The 25668-nt window shown below is 39.5% G+C and overlaps 1 protein-coding gene across 1 annotated transcript in view; it reads right to left on the bottom strand.

Moving 5' to 3' along the window:
• CNTNAP5 (contactin associated protein family member 5) overlaps window positions 1–25668 on the bottom strand; it is a 401323-nt gene that overhangs the window by 100959 nt on the left and 274696 nt on the right. The window contains exon 11 of the mRNA XM_074145684.1: window positions 10523–10629. Coding sequence (XP_074001785.1) covers window positions 10523–10629 — 107 coding nt within the window. The remainder of the gene's footprint in view (window positions 1–10522; window positions 10630–25668) is intronic.

The following is a 25668-nucleotide window of genomic DNA, read 5'->3' as shown; positions in this document are numbered from 1 at the left end:
GATTTATGTTCCGTTTTGTGCCAGACTTCTCTGATGTAGATGGAGATGTGGTCCTTTTGGGAACAGTAGGAAACCATTATTGTAGTTGTCATTAAAGAGTCACCAACCATTTATGCATGTAATAGGGCCTCACTTTCAAAAAGCAAACACCAAGTGAAATTATGGAACTGTTGAGAAATGTGTACATTTTAAAGTCAAACATTTGCAGTAACTGTACTTTTTTAATAAAGTAGGCTTATTCATCAGTTAAGAGTAGATCCCATCAACAATTTTCAAGCATTATTTTTAAATTTAAAAAAAAAAAAATAATGAATTTATTCCTTTCTGTGAAGCATTTTAATATTGTTTATACTTTCACTCTTTCAAGTCCCACCAAAATGGGACCAAAACAACAAAAATAATGTTCTTTATAGGCTGCCCATGCACAGCTTGTTTCCTCATTAGCACTTTTTGAAAACACAATTTCAAAAACGAAACCTCTAAGTTGTCATCTGTCTCAGAGAAGCAAGATCAGTTTTCCTTCTCAAACCGTCTCACACTGTTTTTGGACTAATTTTGACTTATGTCAGCCATTGAAGATAAAATGATAGTTTCCAGCAGCATTTGTTTCACTGAGCCAGAACCAACTGAAAATCACAGTTTATGACTTTCAGCCCCTGCCACGTTTCCTCAGGCCCTTTAGGAACGAGCTGCACTGCCATGTAGCAATAGCACTGCAGTTCCTGCCACCGAGTTCCCACAGGCAGTCGGGATGGAGCTCTTTGCCTCACGGGGTTGCATTACACTAGTGCTCAATGGAAAGAGATGTCAGCAGTGCATATGAACCCATGCTGACCCCCTGCAGGTATGGCTTGGACCTGACAGTCAGGTATGGCAGGTAAAAGCATTAGGGTAAACTACAGCACAAGGCAAAACACAAAGTGTAAAAGGTGTCACGGGCAGAGTTTGGCTGATGGGCTATTGCTGGTAACAGTGGCTATTCCAGGAGGACAAAACAAGCAACAGCTCGACTCCAAGGTCCCAGACTTAGTAAGGGAAACTGGACATCAGAAATATCTGTTTAATTTGGTCACAGAGAGACCAGATGTCTTTTATAGCCTTTTTTTTTTTCTTCATCTTTTCCCCAGAATCACTTATAAGCTATAATATTGGACCCTGTGCTGACATTTTTGCAGTGCTCTTTAAGGAATTTTTTTAAAGGCTACTGCTGTGTTTCACAAAGAAATTTAAAATTCTCCCAGAGCTAACTGCTGAAACTGATGCAGCCTGAGAGCACCATTCTATCCCCAAGTACTATTTGCGCTCTTGCTTACCTCCTAGGATGAGCCGTGCTGATGGTGTTCAGGCATGCACAATACTGACAGAGTTCAAGATATCTATCTCCCAATGCCTTATAATCCTCTGTGAAACACGTATACCCAATTTCTCCCTCAGGTATCTCTTTCAGTCTTAAGTATCTGAAATTAAACTAGCTTTTCAGATCAACAACTCATCCCATCAGAGCATTCATTTTGAACACTGCTTTACCCACTGATCACAATGGCCACCTTTTCCTTTAGTTCTCACTTCTCATCTTCCCAGGTGCTTACGAAACAGTTTCTGAAACTTTGATCAGCATTTATAAAATAAACACTTTATCCCAAGTCAGATGAACATCACCCAATTCTACATGTTCTCTTGTATCTCCTCAGATATAAAGATTCATGAACTCAAAAATCAAAATTATAGATCTGAAATATATACTTCCCATATTCTTTCAAGCCACACACTACATAACCGACAGAAGCATACTAGCAAAAGTATAAATACGCACTTTGATTGATCAAGATTCAAGCTACAGATCCATGATTCAGAATTCAATGCTAGAAAGGCATTAAGAGATTTCAATGTCATTATAATAATCTATTTTGACCTCTTGTACAAAATCTACTCCAAAATTTCATTTTCTAATTCCTGCATCAAGACCCTTACGGCTGGTCAGCCAGAGCACACACAATAGCTATCTGCAGTCAGGCCCGACAGGGCTGGGGTCCCTCTTAGCTTGGCTCTGCAATTGAAACTTCAGCCTTGATTCAATATGCTGCAAGAGCCTGACAAGTTTTAAAAATGAGGAATTTCATCACTGTTCAGCTCTCTGAAGTATCTTGAACTTGTTAATCCAACTGTTTTAATTACAGTCGACAGACCAGAAGAGATCGTATCCCTGCTGTAGTTGAAATCTTTTAACAGCACATGTCTGGGCACAAACATTTGCAAGGTCAAACTTCCATTGTACCCAATAAAGCAGCTTTTTATTCAGTTTTTCACTGCATACCTGTTACTGTATTGACATTTGGCTTCCAATCTTACTTTTGCCCTCACCACTTCACCTGCAGTCTCCACGAGAGCCTTCACTGAGCAAACGTTCACTGTTCCATTGTGGAGTTTCCCTGGCAGATAAGCCTTTAGCTGGCCTCAGCTTTCCTGAGCACTTAAGAGCTCTGTTTCCTTTGCCCCCATGTTCCTAACTAATAAAACCTCTCCTCTCTCTCAGACCACTTTAATCTCATTTTTCACCTCTCTTTGCATTTTGGCTAAAAAAAAAAGAAAACTTCTTTGTGCAAAGGACTTCTACAAATAGTCCACAGGAAGCAATATATTTAAAGCCTCCTATCTTCAATGGATGAATAAACTTTTAATTCATCCAGTAAGACACACACCTTACCCATATTTAAGATAGTGTTGGCTGTTGGACTCAACATGAAGGTCACAATGATACCGCGACTTCAGTTTCAGTACTGGGAGACCAGACAAGGTAAACCTCTCTCCCCTCCATCAGCAGTACATTACTGGTACAGATACAACGAAGAGCATAAACTCCAAATCACAAGCAATTACGGGTGGGTTTTTTTGGTTTTGTTTTGTTTTTTTAATCAAAGGACTCTGTACTTCTCAAATTTAATGAATACCTACGTAATTTTTCTCCAAAATTGAAATTATTTACAAGTCAACCTTAAAATTCCTAATATTTCTTTACTATTGTATTTCCAATTACTTTGGAAATTGATCACACACATTTCTTTGCAAATACTCTGAGATGGAGATTCAGAATTTGAGCTGTACTAGTTATGATTACCAAAATGAATCCCATAATATTGCTATATGTAGATTGGATTCTCATACCCTAATAAATGTAGTTGATAATTTTCAGTTTCTCAGATGGATATAACATTTTACAGTGATATAGTATATAAAATGTGTTAAAGAGACCTAAAGAACTTTAATTCTTTATTTCATTGGGATGAGCTGACATTTTTTGTTCCCCAGGTAAAATGTGGCAGAGATGCATATTGCTTTCACCACACCCAACAACTGCCCAGTCATGAAAACCTGTAGGCAGAATACATACTGCCAGATCATTTGAGACTCACTTCATTGCTTTGTAATTCTTTGTACCTTAGATGCAAAGAGTAATAATAACCCCTATAATAATAATTAATACTGTATTCTGAGGCGGAAACTTACTGATTAGAATGGAAAGGCAAATAAAAGCTGGGAATTCAGTTTGGAATATGCAACCAGCCCTGGACTGACCTTGGACAAATTGATATGCACAAATGTCAACATAGACTGAATTAAGCACCTCACCAAAACGCTCAGAGCTCCTGAAGGCATACTGGAGATGACTGTTTCACCCTCTTCTTGTCTACCTCAGCCTGACAGATTTGTTCTTACAGACTCAGAGTAATGAGTGTTCAGTCAAAGATTTTTCTAAATAACAAATAAAGCAATGTGCAATGGGAGGTTTCTTCTCTTTACATTCCAATAGCAGAGGGATTAGTACAGGCAATGAATTCTGGGAATGATCGTCATTCTCACCCTTATGATACAATTGTTTTGTTAAATGCCAGAAAATGAAATCTGTACTCTCAAAAACTGGGTTTTGACAGCTCTGTTGTTGACAGGCTAATGCAGTCTTCGTTGTGATGTGCCTGGATGACAGATGGCTTATTTTTCCTTTTTAAAATATGTATTTACTCGTGTGATAAAGAATGTGTTATTTCCATAGATAGCTTTAAAATGACTTTTACCACAGTGTCACCTAAATGGATGTTTGGGAGGGATCCTTACATTACACTTGGGAATTAGACAATTTCCTACAAGTCAAGCTAAGGCTCCCCTTGGCCGAGGAACAAAAGGCCATGTCAGCCTGTCCTCCCCTGTCGCTTCCCCGCTGAGGTTTGAAGGCGGCTGTGTCAGTCACGTACTCCAGCGGCCCCTGCCTGGTGCTGGTGCAGGGTGACCTGCAAGTCCTGCTGCTGCAAGAAAGCAGTCAGGGAGACCTATACCATTTTAAGAGCAGCGTTGGAGACAAAGGAGAAATCAAAGACTTGAAGGACACTGTGCAAAGCACGATATTTCAACCTTGCTCTTGAAAGTACTGGTGTCCCTGTGGTGTTGGTCACACCTGACACAGGCAGGCTTCAAAAGGGATTGAGTTAGTCTCCACCCACTCTGTTCTGCAGTAAAGTCCCAAAGTGGATATTCTCTGTGGTATTTATAAGGAAATGTCAGGCAACGGGAAAAACTTTTTTTTTTTAAATGAACACTGCTGAGAAATGCAAATGTACAATTTACAGATACACAAACTGACGGGAAAGCATTAATAAGACAGTAACTTATTACAAAATAAACAATGAAAACTCATATGCCAGAAGCATGGCATGAACAAAAATATGCAGGAACACCAAGTACAGTACTGAAGGCTTGACACAAATATGAAATGTGTTCTGTTTAATCAAAGAACACCAATGCGTTTAAATATACATGGAAAAAAACCTACCCCAAGAATCTCACACGGGAAAATTGGCTACTCAGGGTATGTAAATTACATGACCAGACTCACTGGTAGACATGGGCCAGACAAACTCTCTGAACCTCATTTGCCCAGTCAGTAAACTGTGTACGTATTTCTGTACCTTGGAACATGGGAGAATTACCAAATCCGTGGCTGGCACTTTAAGATGTAGCTCCAATAGTGTTGATGATCTGGCTGACGCTATATTAAGCTTTTCAGATCAAAAATGATATATGTAGTAAGCATATTAATATTAAAAATACATTTTCAAAGCCTGAAGTTATGTTAAGTTTATGTCATATCAACGGCTATATGACATTTCCATTATTGGATGGATCTTTCCTCCAGCAATTACCTAGGCCAATAAGACACATGCCTGTATGTGCAAGATAGATCACACACCAAAGCAAATATGCAGTATTAAATTACATTCTGTTAATTATCACCTTGCAAAGCTTTGGGACATGTTTACATCCCCAGAACATGAAGAATAAAACCATTATTTTATATTTCTTATCATCCTTTATATTAACGTTCAGCACTCTTCGGAATAAAAAGATACACTCAAGACTAAAGGCCATCTGAAAACTATCATATATAAAAATAATAGAAATACAGAAGGGGAAGATGAGGCTTCTAAGGGACTAATATAACTCATAGAAAGAGAAGATTACTAATCATTACCTTGCAATAAAGTTATAGCTTTCTGTATCTCAGGGCCATTTTACACTGGTCTACTGCTTTCACTGTCACATGATAATTGCAAGGAGAACTAACACTATGAGAGAGATGACTATGCAGGTTTTAAACTATGACCTTTCAATTAAAAATATTCTGTATATATATATGTATGCCTGTAATTCCTCTTCCTCTGTTCCTCTTTATATATATACACAACTAAAATTCTTATCTAGCTTCAGTTGCCTACTATATGTCTAACCTAAGACAGCCTCCCTCTCTAGACAGAGACTGGTGTGTTTCAGGGGTGGTCCATGAACTTACCATGAGCACCCACCCTCACAGTGAGATTAGTCAAATTCTGAAAATAGCTCATTCTCTGTTACATATACGTATAGAGAGCAGACTACTATCTTAGATTAGATGCCAGTATCAGACAGCAAAAAATAGATGAGTTGAATCCCACCCAGGCCTTTTCCCAAAGCTGTGAGCTAACATCAGTGTTTCTATCTAAAAGAGGAAAACAGAAAACAAACACTATTATCTGCTATGGTTCACACGTTATTACATAAAGAATCCTCTCCTATCTATCTGGATGATATCAGACTACTCCAATACCTGATAGATCAGTAGGCTACCCACCACACTGTAGAAACTGGAAGTATCTATCATTAAAAAGGCTTCAGCTGAGCTAATCTTCCAACCTATTTAAATGCAAGCTGTGTGAAGCACATTTAAAAAATAAACCAAAAAGCAAACCCCTGCATTTTACAACTCAAAATAAGATTATATCCTTAAAGCACTGTCTTAGCTACAGATCAGCTCAAGTAGCAGTAAGCAAACAGTAATTTCAAAAGAAAGAATCCATACCATTTCAGTAGATGATAGATATAGACCACACACTTTCTAATATACCTGCAAATTGGATCTTATTTCCAACAGAGGTGGAGAAACTAAGGCACCACATAACTCATACACAAGCAAATGTAACTCACCTACCATTGACTTAATATCGTATATGGTTATTCCATGACTCCTAGTTTCCCCAAAGTGTGGGCAGTGAAATGAGTACCGGGGACAGTCAGCATGAGCTCTATATTTCCTATAAAATTGCACGTCCACATGCATTCATGACAGCAAGGCAATAACATATGCTTTAGAATTTCACAGCTACAGATAGTACAGAGATGAAAACACAATTGCTAGTCAGTGCTGTAACTAGCCAGCAAGAAGATGTGAATTGCACTGGAATGATGAGAGGTAAAGCCAAATTCTCTTTCCCCATTGGGAAAAAAACAACAACAACAAAATACTTGAATTCAACATGTGGCAGGTTGTGAAGGAGGAGTTACTAGACAGAGAAATGGACTCATGCATCAGGCAATAAGCTATGCAAGAAAGAAACAACCTGTTTAGAAAACATTCAGACTCTTCCTATATGTTACTGCAACCCAGAAAACACCAATGGGTTTTAGCACTATTTTACTTGTATTTACAACAAAGTTCAGAGAACAGGAGAACAGAAGCACGACAAGATGAGACTTCAGGGTGAAACTTGTCTGCCACAGAATAGGTATTTAACAGGACACAACCATACACCCTTTCAATGGTGGACCTTCATTTGGATCAGGTAGGTTGCTCCTGGTTCAGGAGCTTTCAGGATCAGAAGGTATTTTGAGCAAGCAGGAGGATACCTGAGGTTTGCAGAAAATTGATTGCCTCTAGAAAGATTATATTATGGCCATGTTTAGACCCAGCTAGTTCTTTATATGTACCTTGAGAAGTGCACTTTTGCTTCATCCAAATGTCTTGAGTTTCAACTATACCCATTTTCAGTCATGACAGACACAATCCTGTCCCACTTATCCAACATGGTCATGCAAACACTGTCCCAGCTATGTCTTCTATGAACTTATTGTTCTGCCCTGCCACTGTCTACATCAAATGTTGCATCAAATGTAAATTATTTACCTTTGCTTTTCATGGCATATATTCAACCTCTCTACCTGTCGTGACTCTGGCATATGCCCTGTCAAAAATGTCAAACTCCTCTGGCCATAGCCTTATATTTTTCAAACAAGCACATTATTGCTTTCTCCCATGTCACTCATTCATGCCTGCGAGCATTCAATTTCTTCCTCTTTCTAATCTCTACCTTATGACTTTTTGCCTGCAAGAAAGCCTAGCAATAATTATGTACCTGCTAGATTGAAACTGCCACCTATGATGCTGATGAACACTTTCTGGCAGTCCATCACCTGTGCCAACATGTTTTTCCCCCTCAGAAAATTAACTGCAAATTCTTTGGAGCAGGGATAGTCTGTATTATTAGCTGTTCTTCACAGCAGGATCCAGTGCGGTCCATGAATATTTGGAAGAAATCAGTGAGATTGCTTATGTATCAACCACAAAATGTATTTCAACACTTGATCATCACAGATGATGACAGTAAGTTAGGGAAAATATATCTTCAGATCTCAGTTCTTAATATGGTAAGGTGTCCCAATCTGAGCTGATAAAATATAAATCAATTAATTCTGGTTTGCAGATGCATGTGACGTAGTTCTTCCTGAAAAAATGACAAGAAATGGGTCTTTTTACATTACTCAACCAGTGCTACCCACTTCTTACAAACACCACACCAAAAAAGAGGCAAAAACCACACTGACACAACTCAAACAGAAAAGAAATCCAGCTAACAATGGAACCATTCACACTGTGTTTGACTTCCAGCAGATTGCCAGTCAAATCTTTCCACTGTTGCTGCATGGACTTGGGTCTGAAGGGCAGTTTAATAAAAGAAATAGCCTCTCCAAAGTGGTACAAGTTCAATTTCAGGCCTGTCAGCCTCAGTGTTCTAGTAAAAATCAAAATCTGTCGAGATAATGTTTCAAACCTGCAGAAATTAGATGTATTACTTTGATAGAACTACACTGCATTACATGATTGGAAGAGCTGCCTGTACATTGAGGATATTCTGGAATTATGCTGTGATCAGATCTGCGGCTTTCATTCACCTGCTACAAGGTACTCCTGTACGTCAGCCACTATCAGCTGAAAGTGATAACGTCTCTTGTTCTGCAGGTTTCTTATCAACAGTCTGCATTTGCCCACCGGCTTTGAAATGGTTTCATCGCACATTTCAAGCACAGAAATGCATTGCTGCAGACTAATGTGCTGTTTATCAGTGTTGCTTGGCTTACAGGGCAGCTGGCTCTACAATCTAACTGGAATCAAATTAGCTGTTGATAATATGGTTGTAAATAAGATGAGCAGCTGAATAGCTGTACATCACATGTGTGCGCAGCTTGATCTGCTGGAAAGTCTTAACACAAGATCTTCCAGAGAAACTTCTCAGAGTAGTTTTTACATCAGTGAACCTTAAATAACTGCAGCTACGGATGGGCCTTTGAGAGTGCAGACATGAGTTCATACAAGCAGGAGGCTTCACTAGCTCCATGGAAATGTCTGTGGGGAAAACTAGTCATGAACCAGTCCTCTGCAGTAATGAAATGGTCTCCTTTGGACACAAGCCACACTAAGCTGGCACAGACATAGTGAGCCTCAGGCCCTGAGCTAATATGACAGCACAGATGTAGCCTAGAGGTTAGAGTCCCTAATTGCCTTTGACTGTCAGTAGTGACTGGCCGCTTCCTTCCCCAAGGAGCCTTTCCCTTCTCACCAACTGATTCGGCCACCTGGTTTTGTACCAACCATCAGCTGGCGTAAGTACTCTGCTATGGCCTTAATCACTGCAGGTACTCTGGGGTTGGCTTTGGAGGTTTTGAAGAGAGGTGGTGCCTTTTGGAATGACAAAAACATTGGACAAAAAGTAAAACGACTTTTAAAAATTATAAACTCAGCATTTTTCTTCCCATCCTTCATCTAGCTTGGCATGATTTCTGCACCAAACCCTTAGCTTCCTCTGTGCTTACAATGTAGAGTTCAGGTGATGAATCTATGAATAGAACTCTCAACAGCCTCCCCCATCAGCTGCAGACCTCACACCACAAATGATTTCATCGTTAATTAGCAAACCATTAAAGTCTCCAGAATTACAGTACAGTTGCCAATATTCTCAGCTTCAAACCACTAAGAACCTTTTCTTCTCTTTTGCTTTTTAGCTGAACAGGGAAAAAAGTGCATCTCTCACCAATCTCATCCTATCTGTGGTCCAAGTGCTCATCAAACACCTGGAGTGGTTATAGCTGTACTCCTGAAATTGTTATCCTTACTCCTTTTTTTCTCGATATTTCCAGTGATAGAACAGGAAGTTTACCTTCATTTTCTAAATGTTTTCCCTTTTAATCAGCTATATGAACAGGCTTTATTTTGGCCTCCCCTTTATCTACTTTTATTAGAATTCCCAGCATGCTATGCCTCTATTGTTCAATATATCTTTTTTCAAAAAAAAATTAAAACCCCTTAATACTCCTTTTGCTGTGGATTTCAGTAGCTGAATGCCTCTTGTACTGCCACTGTTTCAGATACTGTATCCTTGCTAATAGCAGCAGCCCAAATCAAAGTTCAGAAAAATTCCAAAATTTTAAAGTCTTGAAAACTAGGTTCTTGCAACATGAACTTTTGGATAGCCTAAAAATAAAGAAGCCCATGGTGCCAAAATTGATGAAGCCACAAACACAGATTAAAATCACCCAGCTCAGCCCAGCAAAATTAAACTAAATGTCTAATGACCAATGTGTCTATGATATGTATGTAATATAAATTAATATAAGATTCTCCAAATCAACATATAACATGAGAAAAAGTGTGGAAAATTAATTAAAATAATCTGGTTTTGTTTTCTCCAAAATACTTGCCAAGAAACATGCATATTGCAAATCGATTCCTCTGGCATTCCCAGTCTAATTCTTGATCTGGTCAAACCACGTCAGACATGCTACATCCTATAATATGACATGACCTCTCACAAAGCTTCTCTCTGGTTTATGTGCACCTTGATGTACCAGCTGTAGTAGAAAATACTGTATGTGTGGGTTTACTTACAGTTATGACAGGTAGCTCCTATGTAGCCTGTATCGTTACAATCACAGTAAAAGGTGGTCCAGGACTGAGAGCATTTTCCTCCATGTTCACAGTAGTTGGGTAAACATCTAATTGGAGACAGTTTTAAAAAAGAAAATCCAGTTAATTATGAACATTTCTGTAAAAATAGTGTGCTGGAAAAAAAACTAATTATAAAACTGTCTCACTTCCTCATTCAGGCAAAAGTTTCCTTGGGCTGAACCACTGTATAGTACCCGAAATAATTACTTATTCCTCTGACCTGTGATTCACTTCAAATACAAGCACGGAATACAACATTTAAAGTATCCAGCAAATAGGTAAAGATCACTCAATAAAACATTCCACTTGTCCTCCACTTCTTAGCAATAAAGTGTATCAAACTTTCCGAGCACAGAGAAGGATGAGTAACAGCTGAAAACGCTACTGAAATATTGTTTCAAAGGAGAATCCCCTGTTCTCTGATTAAACGGGCATCGTTATCAAAATTAGGCAGTTACATTTGTGATAACACAAACAGCATGAAAATCTCAGATGTGAGAGGAAAAATATACTTCAATTATGAGTGCTGTACTCTCTCTTCTTTCTCTCATTTTAGTTGGTATGCCTCTAAAGCATTACGTGAAGCAAATTATTAAAAGAAGAAAGAGACATAATAACATGTAGCTTGGGAAGTGAACAGAAACAAAAGCTGTGGGAGATAAATTCAATCTCTGGGACAAGAAGTGAATGCTGATCTGAAATACACTGGTGTAAACACAGGCAGTGCAATGGAGTCACACCAGCCTAAATGGAAACAGAACTTGTTCTATTGTTTGCCTTTTCTTTCCCTTTGATTTTTTTTTTTCCCCTTACTGTATATTAGATAATCTCTTTTACGGTGGATGTTTGACTTTTGAAAAATGAGTAACTTGTTTATACCCCTGATTCAATTGTGATGGGTGGGTGGATAGAAAGCAGGAAATCACTTTCTCTCTTACACATCAGCACTCCTTAGGCTTTGCTTTGTTGTAAATCGAGCTTCAAAACCCTTTTTATGGCCCAGATCTTTCAGTGGTGTTAGTGGTGAAGTCACTGTTTCTACCTAGATTTGTACCAGTGGAAGACATGATTTTATTGTAGTTCATCTCATCCTTAGGAAATATTTTTGCATTTAAGTGTGCATATTGCCTTTAGCTATGGCTTTCAGTCTGCTTCTAGAATCTTTACAATGAAAACATATTTCGTGTGTGCAAGCAGAAAACCTGTATGCCACTAACAGCCATTGTTTTCAACAGCCTCCCGAGCCCCACCAGCCAGCATTTGTCAGCTTATTTGAGTCCAAGGCTGCTTAGAGCTGACAAACATTGTCAACCCAAAGAAACCTGTTTACGTGCATAGAGGCCTATTAGACTAACCTCTCATCCTCCATATGCTGTATGCAAGTATGTGCATACATACATATATACTCCTCCTTATAAGTGTGAGTCTGAGATTTGTTCTAGAACTCAGGTTTGCTTGATCACTATTTATGCCACCGTACATAAATTTATAAAGATCATGTAAAAATTAATATGAAAGATTAATTAATTTTTATTAATGCTTATTCATTTATTATAGCCATTATTTATTATTCAAGTATTAGAGACATAAAGAAATCAAGAAGTATGTTATTTATAACTATCTGTAACATCTGTTAAACCAATTATAAGATATATTGGTCTTATAAAAATCTTTGTTATGGCTTCTATTAATCATTGGGATCCAATACAAAATGAGGAAAGAGAATGGTTCTGGTTCTCCAGCTCACCAATAAGCTTTTTTCAGTGCTGTTGAGAGCACCTTATTTCTAAAATAATAAAGAAACAAAGGAGAAGGCCAAAACTGTTGGGTTTGTCCCATCCTTACAGGGCAGGAAGTCTGAGAAGGGATGAAATTCTGGCTTTTAATGGTATACTGGGAAATCATCTAACAGAGGCTAACACCCTGCTGCTACAGTGACAGCCCAGCCAGCCCCTCTGCCACCACATCTACTCTTGGCAATGGTGAAGAGAGACTCAGAGGGTTTGGGTCAATGCTGAAGAAAGCAAGAGCAGCCTACAGGATGGCACAAATGGGTCTGGCTGGTGCATGATCTGCACCCAGCGATGCTCTGCAGGACCATGCCAGCTCTTTCCAACCAGCAACTCCCCAACAGCTTCATCGCAGAGGCTGTGGCAGAAGCACAGTGGTTCAACAGCTCTACAGTGATATATATGAATTTTGCCTATAAGAGCAGATTTGCTCATATTTGTGCTCTGGTCATGCTTGCCCTTACCCTCAGCATATTGCCTTTGCTTCTACCTGCCATTTGGTGATAAACATTCATTTATGTCACCTGTACCACAGCAGTAGTTACATTCACATCACAGGGGTGCTGGCAACAAGAAACATCTGATGCTAATAAAGCTCTTTGGAGAGGTAAAAAGAACAGTACTGTGTTATTATCATAATTTACATCATCAGAGTAATGGACATATACACTTTTTACCTGTTTTAAGCTGCCTTTTATTAATTAACCCAATGCAGTAGAGCTAATTGCTAGTCATTTGTGGTTTGCCAAAGGCCCATAGCAGAGGCTTAGCCAAATTCATTCCCTTAAAACAGTTTCCTTTTAAAGGCTTTACAAAGTTGAAGGTCACTTCTCCTTTCTACTTGTCTTACAAATGCAGACACTTTTTCTTCCCCCCAACAATGCACAAAACGCAAGTCAAACTAGCCATGTAAGCTTTTAATGATATTCATAAATTCAGAATTAAACCTTTTTTATTCCTTAGTCTATTTGCTTTAATTAGCACCAACCACATTGATCTTGTTTTTGGTGAGATAACTAAACCTTCTAAGAGCTTATGAAACAAATTTCTTTGCAACTCTAATAATTACCATAATCCCATTCTAGCTGAGCAGTTGTGTCTTCATTAGAAGCAAAATTTAGCCTAATTGTCAGAGAACTCAAAATTAAGAAATAGTTATGATTAAAATTAATCAAGGCATGGATAAATCACAGGTTGTACCATTTGCTAATTGTCCTAGATACTCATGTTGAAGGATTTAAATACATATAATTTAAAATATAAATTAATATTTGTATTCTAGTAGAATCAAGAAATTTTAGCAAAAAGCACAGTGGTTTCACAGAAGGTTTCATATTTGCAAAAATTTGCAGCAGGCAGCCCCTGACCTATTTGCAATTGAAATGAACAAACAGATCAACTCAATTTTTGCAAGTATCATAATTGGGACACCTTGAAATGTAATGATTTGCCTAAGACAGTTTGTGACAGATGAGGGATTCTGATCTTCTGGATTCCAGATTAATTCATAGAATATATCACTTTGAATGAATCTTATAAAAAATAAATGAAGCAAATACAATTTTCCCTCCTTCGGCCAAGCTGGAAAACACACACCTTAGCCATCTAAGTGAGGAATATGCAGAGCCTGCACAAAAGCATTCACTGTCCTTAGATGAAACATTCACCTCCAAAACTGTATGTGTGCCTCCTTTGAATTGAAATTAAAAACTGCATAGATATGTGGCTAGATATGTGTGCATAGAGTGTGGCTAGTAGGTCGAGGGAAGTCATTCTCCCCCTCTACTCTGCACTGGTGAGGCCACAACTGGAATACTGCATCCAGTTCTGGGCTCGCCAATTCAAGAGGGATAGGGAACTACAGGAAAGAGTCCAGTGAAGGGCAACGAGGATGTTTCAAGGATTGGAGCATCTCCCTTATGAAGAAAGGCTGAGAGAGCTGGGACTCTTTAGCCTGGAGAAGAGAAGGCTGAGGGGAGACCTTAGCAATGCTTATAAATATCTGAAGGGTGGGATGAAGGAGGAGGGAGCCAGACTCTTTTCAGTGGTTGCCAGTGAGAGGACGAGGGGCAATGGGCACAAGTTGGAACATAGGAGGTTCCACTCGAATATGAGAAGAAACTTCTTCACAGTGAGGGTGACAGAGCCCTGGAACAGGCTGCCCAGGGAGGTTGTGGAGTCCCCGTCTCTGGAGATTTTCAAGACCTGCCTGGATGCAGTCCTGAGTAACATGCTCTGACATGCTCTGGGAAATCCTGCTTCAGCAGGGGAGTTGGACTAGATGATCTTTATGGTCCCTTCCAACTCTAAAAATTCAGTGAAATTCAGTGAAATTGGAGGGCAAAATTTGGCCCTTTGATAGGAATGATGAAGAAATAACAATGACAAAATTACTTGAGTGGGAAGGCTGAAGGAGTTCTACACATTTGATGTTACACTTGACTGGAAATAAACCCGGTACTTTCAATAAGCACCTCTCAGATTTTGTTATAGTCAGCACAACACATCCCGGCTGCACCACTCTCTCTTTTTCCTAAATAGAGAGAGGAAAAAAAAAAAGAGAGCTATCAGAGAGAGAAAGGAACACACACTCTCAATATTGAGTGCCAATATGACATCATTTTGAGACAACCACCAAGTCCCTAAAACTCAACAATGCCATAACAAGAAAACACATGAAAGTTAAACGTTTTTGTATCAAGAAAGTATTTGTCTAAATATTATCTGAAGTTAATTATATTTCAGCCTCTTTTCCCATTGAAGGGCTGCAGCTATTTCATGTATAATTAACAAAGAATAACATTAACAGAGATGACTTCATATAGTATAGCATGAATGTATGATGAAACTCATGGCGTTACCTGGACAGCCTGTACTTTGCTCCGGTAAAGGTGTCTTTCCACTAAACTCAACAGGCTGAGGCCAATAGCAACAGCATGGACTTTTGCCCTGCTCTACTGAGCCATAAACCTATGAAATTCCTTGACAGACTGAGAGAGTTGGGGTTGTTCAACCTGGAGAAGAGAAGGCTCCAGGGAGACATTATAGCAGCCTTCCAATACCTAAAGGGGGCCTACAGGAGAGATGGGGAGGGACTCTTTGTCAGGGACTGTAGCAATAGGATGAGGGGTAGTGGTTTTAAGCTGAAAGAGAGGAGATTTAGACTACATATTAGGAAGAAATTCTTTACTGTGAGGGTGGTGAGACACTGGAACAGGCTGCCCAGAGAAGTTGTGGATGCCCCATTCCTTGAAGTGTTCAAGGCCGGGCTGGATGTGGCTTTGAGCAATCTGGTCTAATGGGAGGTGTCCCTGCCCATGGCAGGGGGGTTGGAACTCGATGATCTTTAAGGGTGCTTCCAACCCAAACCATATGATTCTATGATTCTATATTTTGGATACAAAGTTCAAGGGAGACCAGGTAAGTGTTTGGAAGAGAAAGGGAAGAGATATCCACCAATGCTACTACAGAGACAAAGTGTAACTGCCTCAACAGTTTACACCAATATAAAACAAATAAAGATCAGAGAGCACTAGAAAAGAAAGTACCACATGAGCACATTCCATTCTTATTTTCTCTCTGGATGTCGATTTGTGGCACAATGGTGGGCTAGGTCTCCTTAACTAAAGGGAGAAAAGAGAACTACCAGGACCGGAGGGAGGAAGGGAGAAAGAGTGCGTAAAAACAATATTGACTCCCCACTTGAATCACGTTGTCTTTCTTTTTTCTTAGTTTCAGGCATTGTTTGCTAACACAGGCTACAGAAGGCATAACACTCTCCAGATTTTTGGTTTTCTTCAGCTTTCCTCAGTTTCCCTTCCACATTCCCTCCTCATCACCACACCTCCCAACTTCTCTCTTTTCTTGCAATTGCAAAAAACTGATCAACAACTTTTAAAAAAGAGTATTGTGCCATACTTATTCTTTTTTAAGCCATCTACATTTTCTTCCCTTAATTTATTATGTTATGAGAAATCATGGAGTACAAAAAGAACAAGAATAAAGTGAACAAAGGCAATTCTTTTCCATTCTGGAAGTCATTTACTCTATCACACTAATAGATTTAAAAAAAAATAAAAATGGTCATTTAAATAATTTGTCACAAAGATAGGTTTTTCTTCTTTCTGAGATTTGCAAAACTTGATGACTAAACATTTAAAATGTACTATTATTTCCATTATTGGCCATCTTGGCTCTCGGACTCTGCACTTGTATACCACTGTGAGACGAATATTTAGAAAATCTGAATGTCGATATGAACTGCCCTCAGGCATGTGCCTGGGAAAGAACTGTGGGAGGGGGTTGTGCTGGGATCGGCATGAGTGAAGGGGAAGAGTCTGTTACCTATGACTTGGATAAAAGGCATTTTTTTTAAGGTTTGATTGCTTTGTTGTTACAACACCTACATTTTTAAAAGAGGTAAATGTGCTGACAGTTTGGCTTGGCATCAGCAGAAAGGATTTTATATAAATAAATTTGAAAATGAAAAAAGGGAAACAAATAAACCATCCTGTACAGACAGCTGTTCCATTTAGAATTCATCATTTTACAAAGCAAAAGCAGAAAAGCCATCTGCAAAAATCAAACAAACAAGGACAGGATATTATATGCTACATGCATCCCTGCACTTGGCCTTTAATTTACCATGGGGTTGCACTTCCCATGAATTTTTACTCTAAAGGAATAGCAATGGGGGTGAATTCTCTTAGGGTTCCCCCAGAAACTCAATTCCACACTCAAGTTGGATTCAAAAAGCCACATAAGCCAACCCCTACCAACCTTCAAACTGCCTTCTTTCTCCACAGGGGTCTCGTTCAGGGCAAATCCCCCCTCCGGCACTAGTGGGATGTCCCTCCACTTTGTGAGACAAAAGCTGTCTCTTTTTTTTTGAGACAAAAGCCACTCTCTCCAGCTCCAGCATCTTCGCACATGTACAAGTCATTGCAGATACAGGAAGGAGTTCACCTGTCTCAAACCAGTTTTGTAGTTACCCCTTACAGCATTTACTAAACACATTTTAAAGGACCAGATCAGCACTGCTCTTACTTACTCTGCAGTGACATCAGGTAAATGAGATTTGAATTCAGCACCATTTTCATGCTTCACATGAAAATAAACAAATAAGCAAACTTATCTGGGAAAGAACAAGACTAAGTTACAACACGATCAATCTCCCAATTCAGATGTGGTGATGTGAGTGTGGCAGATGAGTCTGAAGAACCTGTCTTTATTTTGCTGTGAAACGTAGTATTTCTACAGACCAGCGAACCCTTCATGGTCCTGGATCTCTGCTTTCTGTGGCTGGTCTTGCATGTATGAAACAAAGTCAGGGAAAATAACCTTAAAATTAAGACAGGGCAGGCAAAACCAACTCCTGGCATTGTCCAAATAATCTGAGCATTCCTTTGCATTCATATTAAAGAAGCACATAGGACAAAAAACTTCCCCCTCTTCAGAGGTAGCATCTTCCACTGTGACTGCCTATTTTTACAGAGACTTTGCTTTGTACAAATTCTTGTTTTACAATTACCACAGATCAAGCTCATCTGACAGTGCAAAGCTCATATACCAGTCCAAGAGCAGGGAATTCTTCTACATGGTTTTATTACACTTCACTGTAAGTCAGCCCTTAAGCTATCAGAGACAGAAGATCTGTCATTACCTGCATTATCCAGCTAAGTTTAAACATTAGAATAGATATGAGAAGATGGTGGGGGATAGTCTTTAGAAATGCTGTGATTTTAATTCTGACACCCAGGTTTTGGGTGCCTGTGGTTTTGGATTCTTAAAATCTTGGTCACCTTTTCTGCATCCTGCCCTTCTACCCTAAAACTTGAGTGGGATTATATTGAGGGGGTTTCCAAGACTCACACTCCAAAATGAGCTACCTGCAGTGGTTTAATTACATTAATTAGCATGTCTAATTTGTGATGTAGGTGCAATTTTGGGAAGGACCCAAGGGATTCTTCACTCTCACAAAACATCAGGTATTTCTCTATTTCTAATACTATTTTTTCCACTGTATATTGATCTTTATACAGGATTAAGTCATTAAGATGCCTTTTTCACCTTTTCCTTCCCGACCATGTAACATAGTTTGGATTTAAGATATTTTCCCCCTTCCATTTCCACATCATTATTTCCAGTATTTTGCTTTGGTTTTAGTACAGAGAAAAAGATAAATTCTGTAAGGAAAATTTGATAAAAAAGAAAGGCATTTCTAACAATATTGTAATTTTTGCTGTACAAACACAAAGCAAATTGTCAGTGTTTTACAAAGTACTGACACAAGCATGAGAAAGGGAAACTTTTTGAAAACCTGTCCATAATTTCCCTAATTAACATAGAAACTGAAAGGAGACATGATGCTTCAGTGTGACCTGTGCTATTTGTAACCATGTCCACTGGATCCTACGCTTGAAACCTGCAAGACAGACAAAAGGTGAGGGGAAAAATAGTCACTCACAGGACTGAAGTGATCTTTTTAACGTGACGCAAAAAACAAAGGAACTATAACCTGGATTATCAGATCCTTACAACCAGCCAGGACAGTCCCTCCTGTATGTAGCATTTAATGGAACAGTTCTAGAAAAAGATCCAGGTATTCTAGTATCTGAAGGTGTGCAGTTTAAATGCTTTGTTTTGGTTGACGGAGATATAGGCAGGCAATATTCAAACCTATTTTGGGATTTATCCAAAATCAGAAATGTTTTAAAAGAGAATAGATGACATCCCTTCTCGTGTCTTCAACTGGTACCATCCAAGTTCAAGAAGTGTGATCTAGAAATGTCCAACTCATTGCTATAAAACCAAGAACGGAAAAATCTAAGAGGACTTTTCACAATAAGAAAATAATCTGGAATACAAAATAATTGTCATTTCTGCAGAAAAGATATTATATACTGACAATAGCAATACTAGAGAGAATGAAAAGAATGGATGTCAAATTGTCTGGTTTGGTTTTGTTGGTTTTGGTTTGGTTTTTTTTTTGTTTTGTTTTGTTTTAATTTTGTCTGCAACACACTGCAGGTATTTATGTGGGGGTGAATGCAATATTAAGTGTTTGCTTTTTCAATCCCAGCCTGGGACTGTAATAAATAACATTAAAACTCACTGGGCATAATTAGCCAGGATATTTTCTCATTTGCATGGCCAACTTCGGGGAAGCAAAAAAATCATATAAAGTTTGGCTTCTGCTGCAGGGCATAGATTAAATCTTAGAGGAGATTTGGGAAATGCAAAAAGAGACTGTGCTTTCATTGGATTTATCCTAACACCCTTCACCTGCAATAGTAATTAATTTCCCAAAGGCCCATTTTGACAGTACAACACATGAAGCAATGTTAAGTTCAGTACTAAAAGAAAAGAAGAAAAAAGTCAAAAATTATTATTATTTCTTACAAGTAAAAATTGATAGTAAAATCTAATGTAATCTACAAAGGAAGTAGGTATAAAGCAGGATTTAAAAGGTCAGCTCTATTTAGCAAGAAAAAAGAACACTTCAGCCTAATTTATTTAGAAAATGTTATGAAGAATTTTCACAGATAAAACATTGGTAGGCATAAAAGGATAGGGACTAAGGATGCTATTTGTGCTCCGTAACTCAAGTAGTATAGGGAAGCAAACTCATGAATCAACTCAGTATGCTTCCCCCTAATAAGGTAAGCTGTTAACGCCAATCCCATCGCAGTGATTATTATGTATACCACATGCTGCTTTCTCCATTTGTATTTGCTAGGAGAACTGGAGTATGCAGATGAATTCTGGTTTAATAAGGACAGCAATATCAGTGTGTGCTTGTGACTGCCCGATGATGCTACAGAGATGAAACACTGCCAGGATTCATAAGAAAATACCTGAGGTCAGGTTTGTGTTCCTCATTGCAGGTCTCTGGAATTCCCAGGATGTCCTGCCAGATGCACCATCCATCCATCTGCCAAGGTGGATTCAACATGAATCTTTTTTTTTTTTTTACTTCCCCCAGGTCACTTAAGGGAACTGAAGTTCCCAGTGTTGTCCTTGACAAGCACTGTCAGTATTTGCTACAGTGAGGGCAGGGTGCCAGCCAAGTAAAAATAGGACAACCCAGTCAAAGCTTCATCAGCACAAAATCGACATGAGCTGCAGCAATCAGATTAAAGTACCCTAGCCGTTGCAGACAGGGAGAGCAATGCATGCATTTATCTATGCATTCATGCGAATCCAAGCCTAAAGGAAAGCAGGCTCTGACTACCCTCATAGTTCTTTTATGAATACTGAAAGGTTCAACACATAAATGGTCTTAATCCCAAGACTACCTAGTCTCATATACACAAGTGCAAAATGGCGTATAAAATTTATGACAATATAACAATGGGTGCACAACACCATGGTTTTGCGTTTGCCTTAGCCCTACCTCTATCCAGGTAAACTTTGCTACCAAAAAGTCAACAATTTTAAGCTAATTTAGCCCTGGTAGGAATAGCAGAATCTTATGAAATTTCAGGCTCCTTAACAGAGTTTTCTCTGTCATTGGTCTGCTTAAATACCACATCCTTTGTGATGGGGGTTGAGGAGTTCAAAAGCATCAGTGTACCCAATGTCATCATTAAGGATGTCTCTCAAGAGGATGTGACACATCTAAGGATGTGCCTCAAAAGCCTGGTGGAAGCAAGTATTTGTCTAGCACCATCTCGAGGGGCAAAGGAGACTGTTTCCATGAGAGGTGTCAAGCCAGAGGAAAACAAAGTCAGTTTTCCCCTTAAGACAGCTGTTTGGCACAAGCTATCCCAACTGCAATGACTCCTAAGCACTTCGATTTACAGAGCCTGGAGGAATTGGTATGGGAAACCACACCAGATCTTACCTCTTTATGTACATGCAGAGTGCAAGAACTTCTGGAAATGGAAAATCCTTCTCCATAACTAACAAGCTGCAAAGCAGCTTGTTCCACTGCATGTAAGAAGTGGATTAGATTAATCAACCCATGCCTTCAGGCTGCAGGCAACACCGCAGCCCTTGCTGCTGTATTCCAAGGGGTCCATCTGCTGTAAGAGCAGACAGCCTTGCTCAGCCCAAAGGGAGCATCTGTGCCGCATGATGAAGGGCTGGAAATCCATGGTGTTTCTGGACTGAGGTTTAATGATTTTCTGGCACATTTTCCTAATATCCATGGCAACTCTTGAGCTGCAATATCTCTTGAGCCCACATTCCTGCATCTATTCTCTGAACAGGATGCCAACCACAGCAAACGATCAACTCAGCTTCAGGACTGAAGCTCGTATTTCTAGACCCAAAATTTGGCATTCCAGCCAATTGCTGAATGGGAAATCCCAGAGCTTCTCAACAGTGAGGCCAAGTTCTCAGCATCTGCATATTTGTTTTCCTATCCATTTCATTTATTTTTAAATGAGAGGCTGCCTGAATTTCCCCCAGGGTATGCCTTCCATTGTTTGCTCACACACAGACAGACCCACACCCCCGCTATTCCACTGCCACACAGGAAGAGAAAACACAGTGCAGAGAGTATTAATACTTAGCAAAATTCACAGTCAGATTCCAATGTATTTTGAGATTAGCACAGCTATGACAAAATATATTTTGGTTTTGAACAACGGAGGTACATCGAGCTCCCCAAAATTGAAAGGGGGTTTTTAAAACTTTGTTTTGGCTTTGGTAACAAACTTGGGCTTCCTAGTTCTAAGATCACCTCCCTCCAGACTTCGCTTCAAATCAACAGCACCTCCTCCAATTTCCATACTCTGACAGTGTCATGGCAAAGATGCTGATTAAATGAGTTTAAGAGCATTCCACTGAACACTTTGCCAGCTTCCAACAATCTGTCGCTTATGGATTCATGTATGCCTTACTGTCTTTTTCCTTTATATTTGACCTCTACAGCAACTAACAACATCCAATTTTATGCTGTGTAAGATTTGAATTTGTGAGAAACAGCAATTTGTTGTTTATTATTCACCTCTTTCATGCTGCTCCTCATTGCGAGCCCTGGCTAGCTCGCTCTTCTCCAAGTTGAAGAGTCGTAGCCTATTTAATCTCTCCTTGTAGGCAACAGTTTGTGGCATGCAAAAGAACACAGTGTCAGTTTTAGAAACAGCCGTGAGGCCTGAATGACAGACTCTTGAAGTCAGAGCTGCACACAGCACCACCTCTGAGTGGCCCAGAGAGGACGTACTTCTTGGAAAGGGCTGATCAGGCCAAGGTTAAGGTCAGTAAATACATCCAACTGGATTTGCATTTCATCTTTTAGCAACTGAAATAGAGGTTGTGAAGGGATCAACACACAGTTCCTAGCTTGATTTACTAAGGGGAAGATGTTTCCATAGTTATCCAGTGCCTCAGTCCCCGCCTTCTCCTAACAGCTTGCAAACTTCTCACCCTCATTTTGACCACATCTAAAAGAGAGAGAAGACACCCCAACTCCAAGAAGTCACAAGATCTTAGGAAAATAGAGAGAAAAGTAGAAGGGAATCAAGTTACTGTTCATCAAAGAAAAAAGCACAAATGCACAGCCTGAGCTGAACCATCATTCTAGACATCATGGAATCTGCAAAGAAGAAAATCCCAAGAAAAAAACAGGGCAATAAATTCTGCAATCACAGACCTTCATCCTGCAGTTGTAAAAATAATGCTTTTTTACATGATGCATGATGCAAAAAGCAAATCAGGGAAGTGACAAAGGAGTAGAAAGTGTTGCTCGTTGTCCCCCATTTCCTTACACTCTGAACTTAACAAATACATCCTGGGTTAAAAAAAAAGGCCACCAAACCATACCTATGGACTACATGGCCCATACTCCCTGCCACAGCACTGCCTTAGATTGTCTGAGCTTTCTCACCAAATGAGCTTTCTTCGGGTGTGAGAAATCCTGAGCTGAATTCCTGAAAGATATTTCCACTTTTGTTTTGGTTGGGTTTTTTTGTTATGTTTTTTTTTTTTTCTTAAGTAGTGTTATTGTTGTTGGCATTTCAGAACCCCTAAAGCAAGAACAATACACAGCTGTTCCAGCTAGAAGAGATGCCTGAGCTAAAGCAACAGAATTGCACAGAGCTGGAGGGAACTCAGAAGATCACTTAGTCCATGCTCACACCCCAAGGCAGGATCACCCGTACCTGTGTTTGTTATTTCTCACAGACTCATCTAATCTTTTCTGAAAGCCTTCCAGTGACAGAGACTTGACAGTTTCCTCAGGCAGTCTGTGCCATGGCTGCTCTCCTATTCATCCTGGTCAGAAAAGACGATTATTCCTCTTTTGCGCTGCAGCAGCCTTTTAGCATCTGAAGACCATTAAGTTGCCTCCCCTCAGCAAATTCTTCTGATTAAAAAAACAGAATTTAATCAATCTTTCTTTGCAGGGGATGTTTTCTAAACCTATTTTGTGTTTTTTCATATAGACAGGGCTATTCAAGAAACAATTGGGGCTCTGAATATATCTAGAGAGAATAGAAATTTAGAAGCAGGACTGCTAATGAACGTAGGACAGCTAAACACCAAGTGGCAACCCTGGCTAGTGTTTACTTCATGTTTGCCCACCTGTTCTGCTCACTAGCTCTGTGAGCAGAATTTTGTATTTCAAGATTTGTATTTCAAGATTTGTAGAGTTGCCAGTTACCTCAAATTTCAAAACGAAGGCTGTAGATGCTAAGAGCTTGGTATTTTGATATTGATGCTATGGCTCAGGGGTCCTGCTTAGATCAGGGGAATGACAGCAAACAAGTTTTCCTTCTAAGCCAACAAGAGAAAACATTGCATGAAGAAAACAGCAACTGATGTGAATTTATGGCCCATCACAGCACTGAATAAACCTCAGGTTAGAGAAACAGTATTAGCACTAGAGAAACCAATACTTTTCTTACCACTCTCCTGAAGAAACAGGTTAAAGTTTGTTAGTTTCAGGAGGCATAAGAAGATTCAACCCTCCATTCTGCCACATGCACGTGCTAGCCAAGGAAAGGAGCACAGGCATCTCTAGGGACAGCAGCCTTGTGACTTTCATCAGTGTTAAAAAGACTGAAAGAAGAGTTCTGCACCAGCCATGCTGTCCTGCTGGCTGCTGATGCAGCTGTGATTTCTTACACTGATGAGTGAGAAGTTTTTGTAACTGCATCCCTAACCATTTCCAGGAGGCTGTTTAACAGGGTCAAGAAATCTTTGCAAACACTGTAAAGAAGGGAAATGCATTAGCGAAGACACCATTAGAAAAAGACATCCTGTTGTGGTTTTGTGGGTTATTTTTCTTGTTTTTGTTTTTTGTTTGTTTGTTTTTCTCTAAACCAGAAGTACTTAGGGAATACTTTCCAGCTTGTATTTGTAAAGCCCCTAACACACTACCTGCAGGTGAAGGACAGGGATTCTGGCCATGCACTTAAAGACAGAGACTTAGCGGAGCTCAAGAGAAGGGAGTGAATCCCTTCTGACTTACAGCATCTATGAGAAGCGAATCGATTCTTTATGTTGCTTGCCACCTTCCCATCCCTTGACACTGATGCCCTTCTTACAGATTAAGGGCCAAAGACAGCAAACATTATTCTGTTCTCATTAGACTTTCTTACTGCTCAGGCTTTCCCTGCAAGCTTCTACGTTTAATGTGTAACCCCTAGAAGATGATTCCCTTCCCAAAAAACACTTACAGTGCAAAACACCAGGAGTGAGGGCTGTACAGTCCCTGTAGCCATGAACTTAATCTATATCACTCTGAACTGAAAATAAATTAAAAGAGATTCTGCATTTATTTGTTTGGGCCTACGCCAGATGGTTTTTGGTCAGAGGTGGTCAATGTAGCACATGTACTTCTGCAAAAGTCTGCATTGATATCCAAAGATATCTCTTTCTCTCCCCAACAGTAAGTATCTGAATTCAAGGACTTCATGGCACCTCCACTTCCAGACATGTCTGTCTTGCTACTTTCTGCTCTGTACCATGCCATAGAGGGAAAATGCCAGCATGCTGTAAGAGACTGTATTTTCTGACTTACTAATTCAGTGTAAAGCAAACAACCCCTGATGTGCACCTGCACTCCTAACCAAGCAGAAATCCTGAAAAGGCAACAACAATGAATGAAACCCACTTCCTTTTAAATATGGAGTAGAACTCTATGGTTTAGCAGGATATTGTCTCACTTTTTCGTTACGTCTCATTGGAATAGGGATAAGTGCATTGCAGGCAGCTATGACCTCTGACGTTTGTAACGGGAGCAGTGTAAGCACCACTTTGCAACATCCCCAGAAAAGACTGAGCAATCTGTGTATTTGGACAACCAGAGCAAACATACTATGAACAAAAGAAAAAAAAAAGGTTAGC

This window comes from Numenius arquata, chromosome 3 (assembly GCF_964106895.1).
Source record: "Numenius arquata chromosome 3, bNumArq3.hap1.1, whole genome shotgun sequence".
NCBI classification, from domain to species: Eukaryota; Metazoa; Chordata; class Aves; order Charadriiformes; family Scolopacidae; genus Numenius; species Numenius arquata.
The sequence above is the reverse complement of the archived record's forward strand: the minus strand, read 5'-3'. Positions and strand labels throughout refer to the sequence as shown.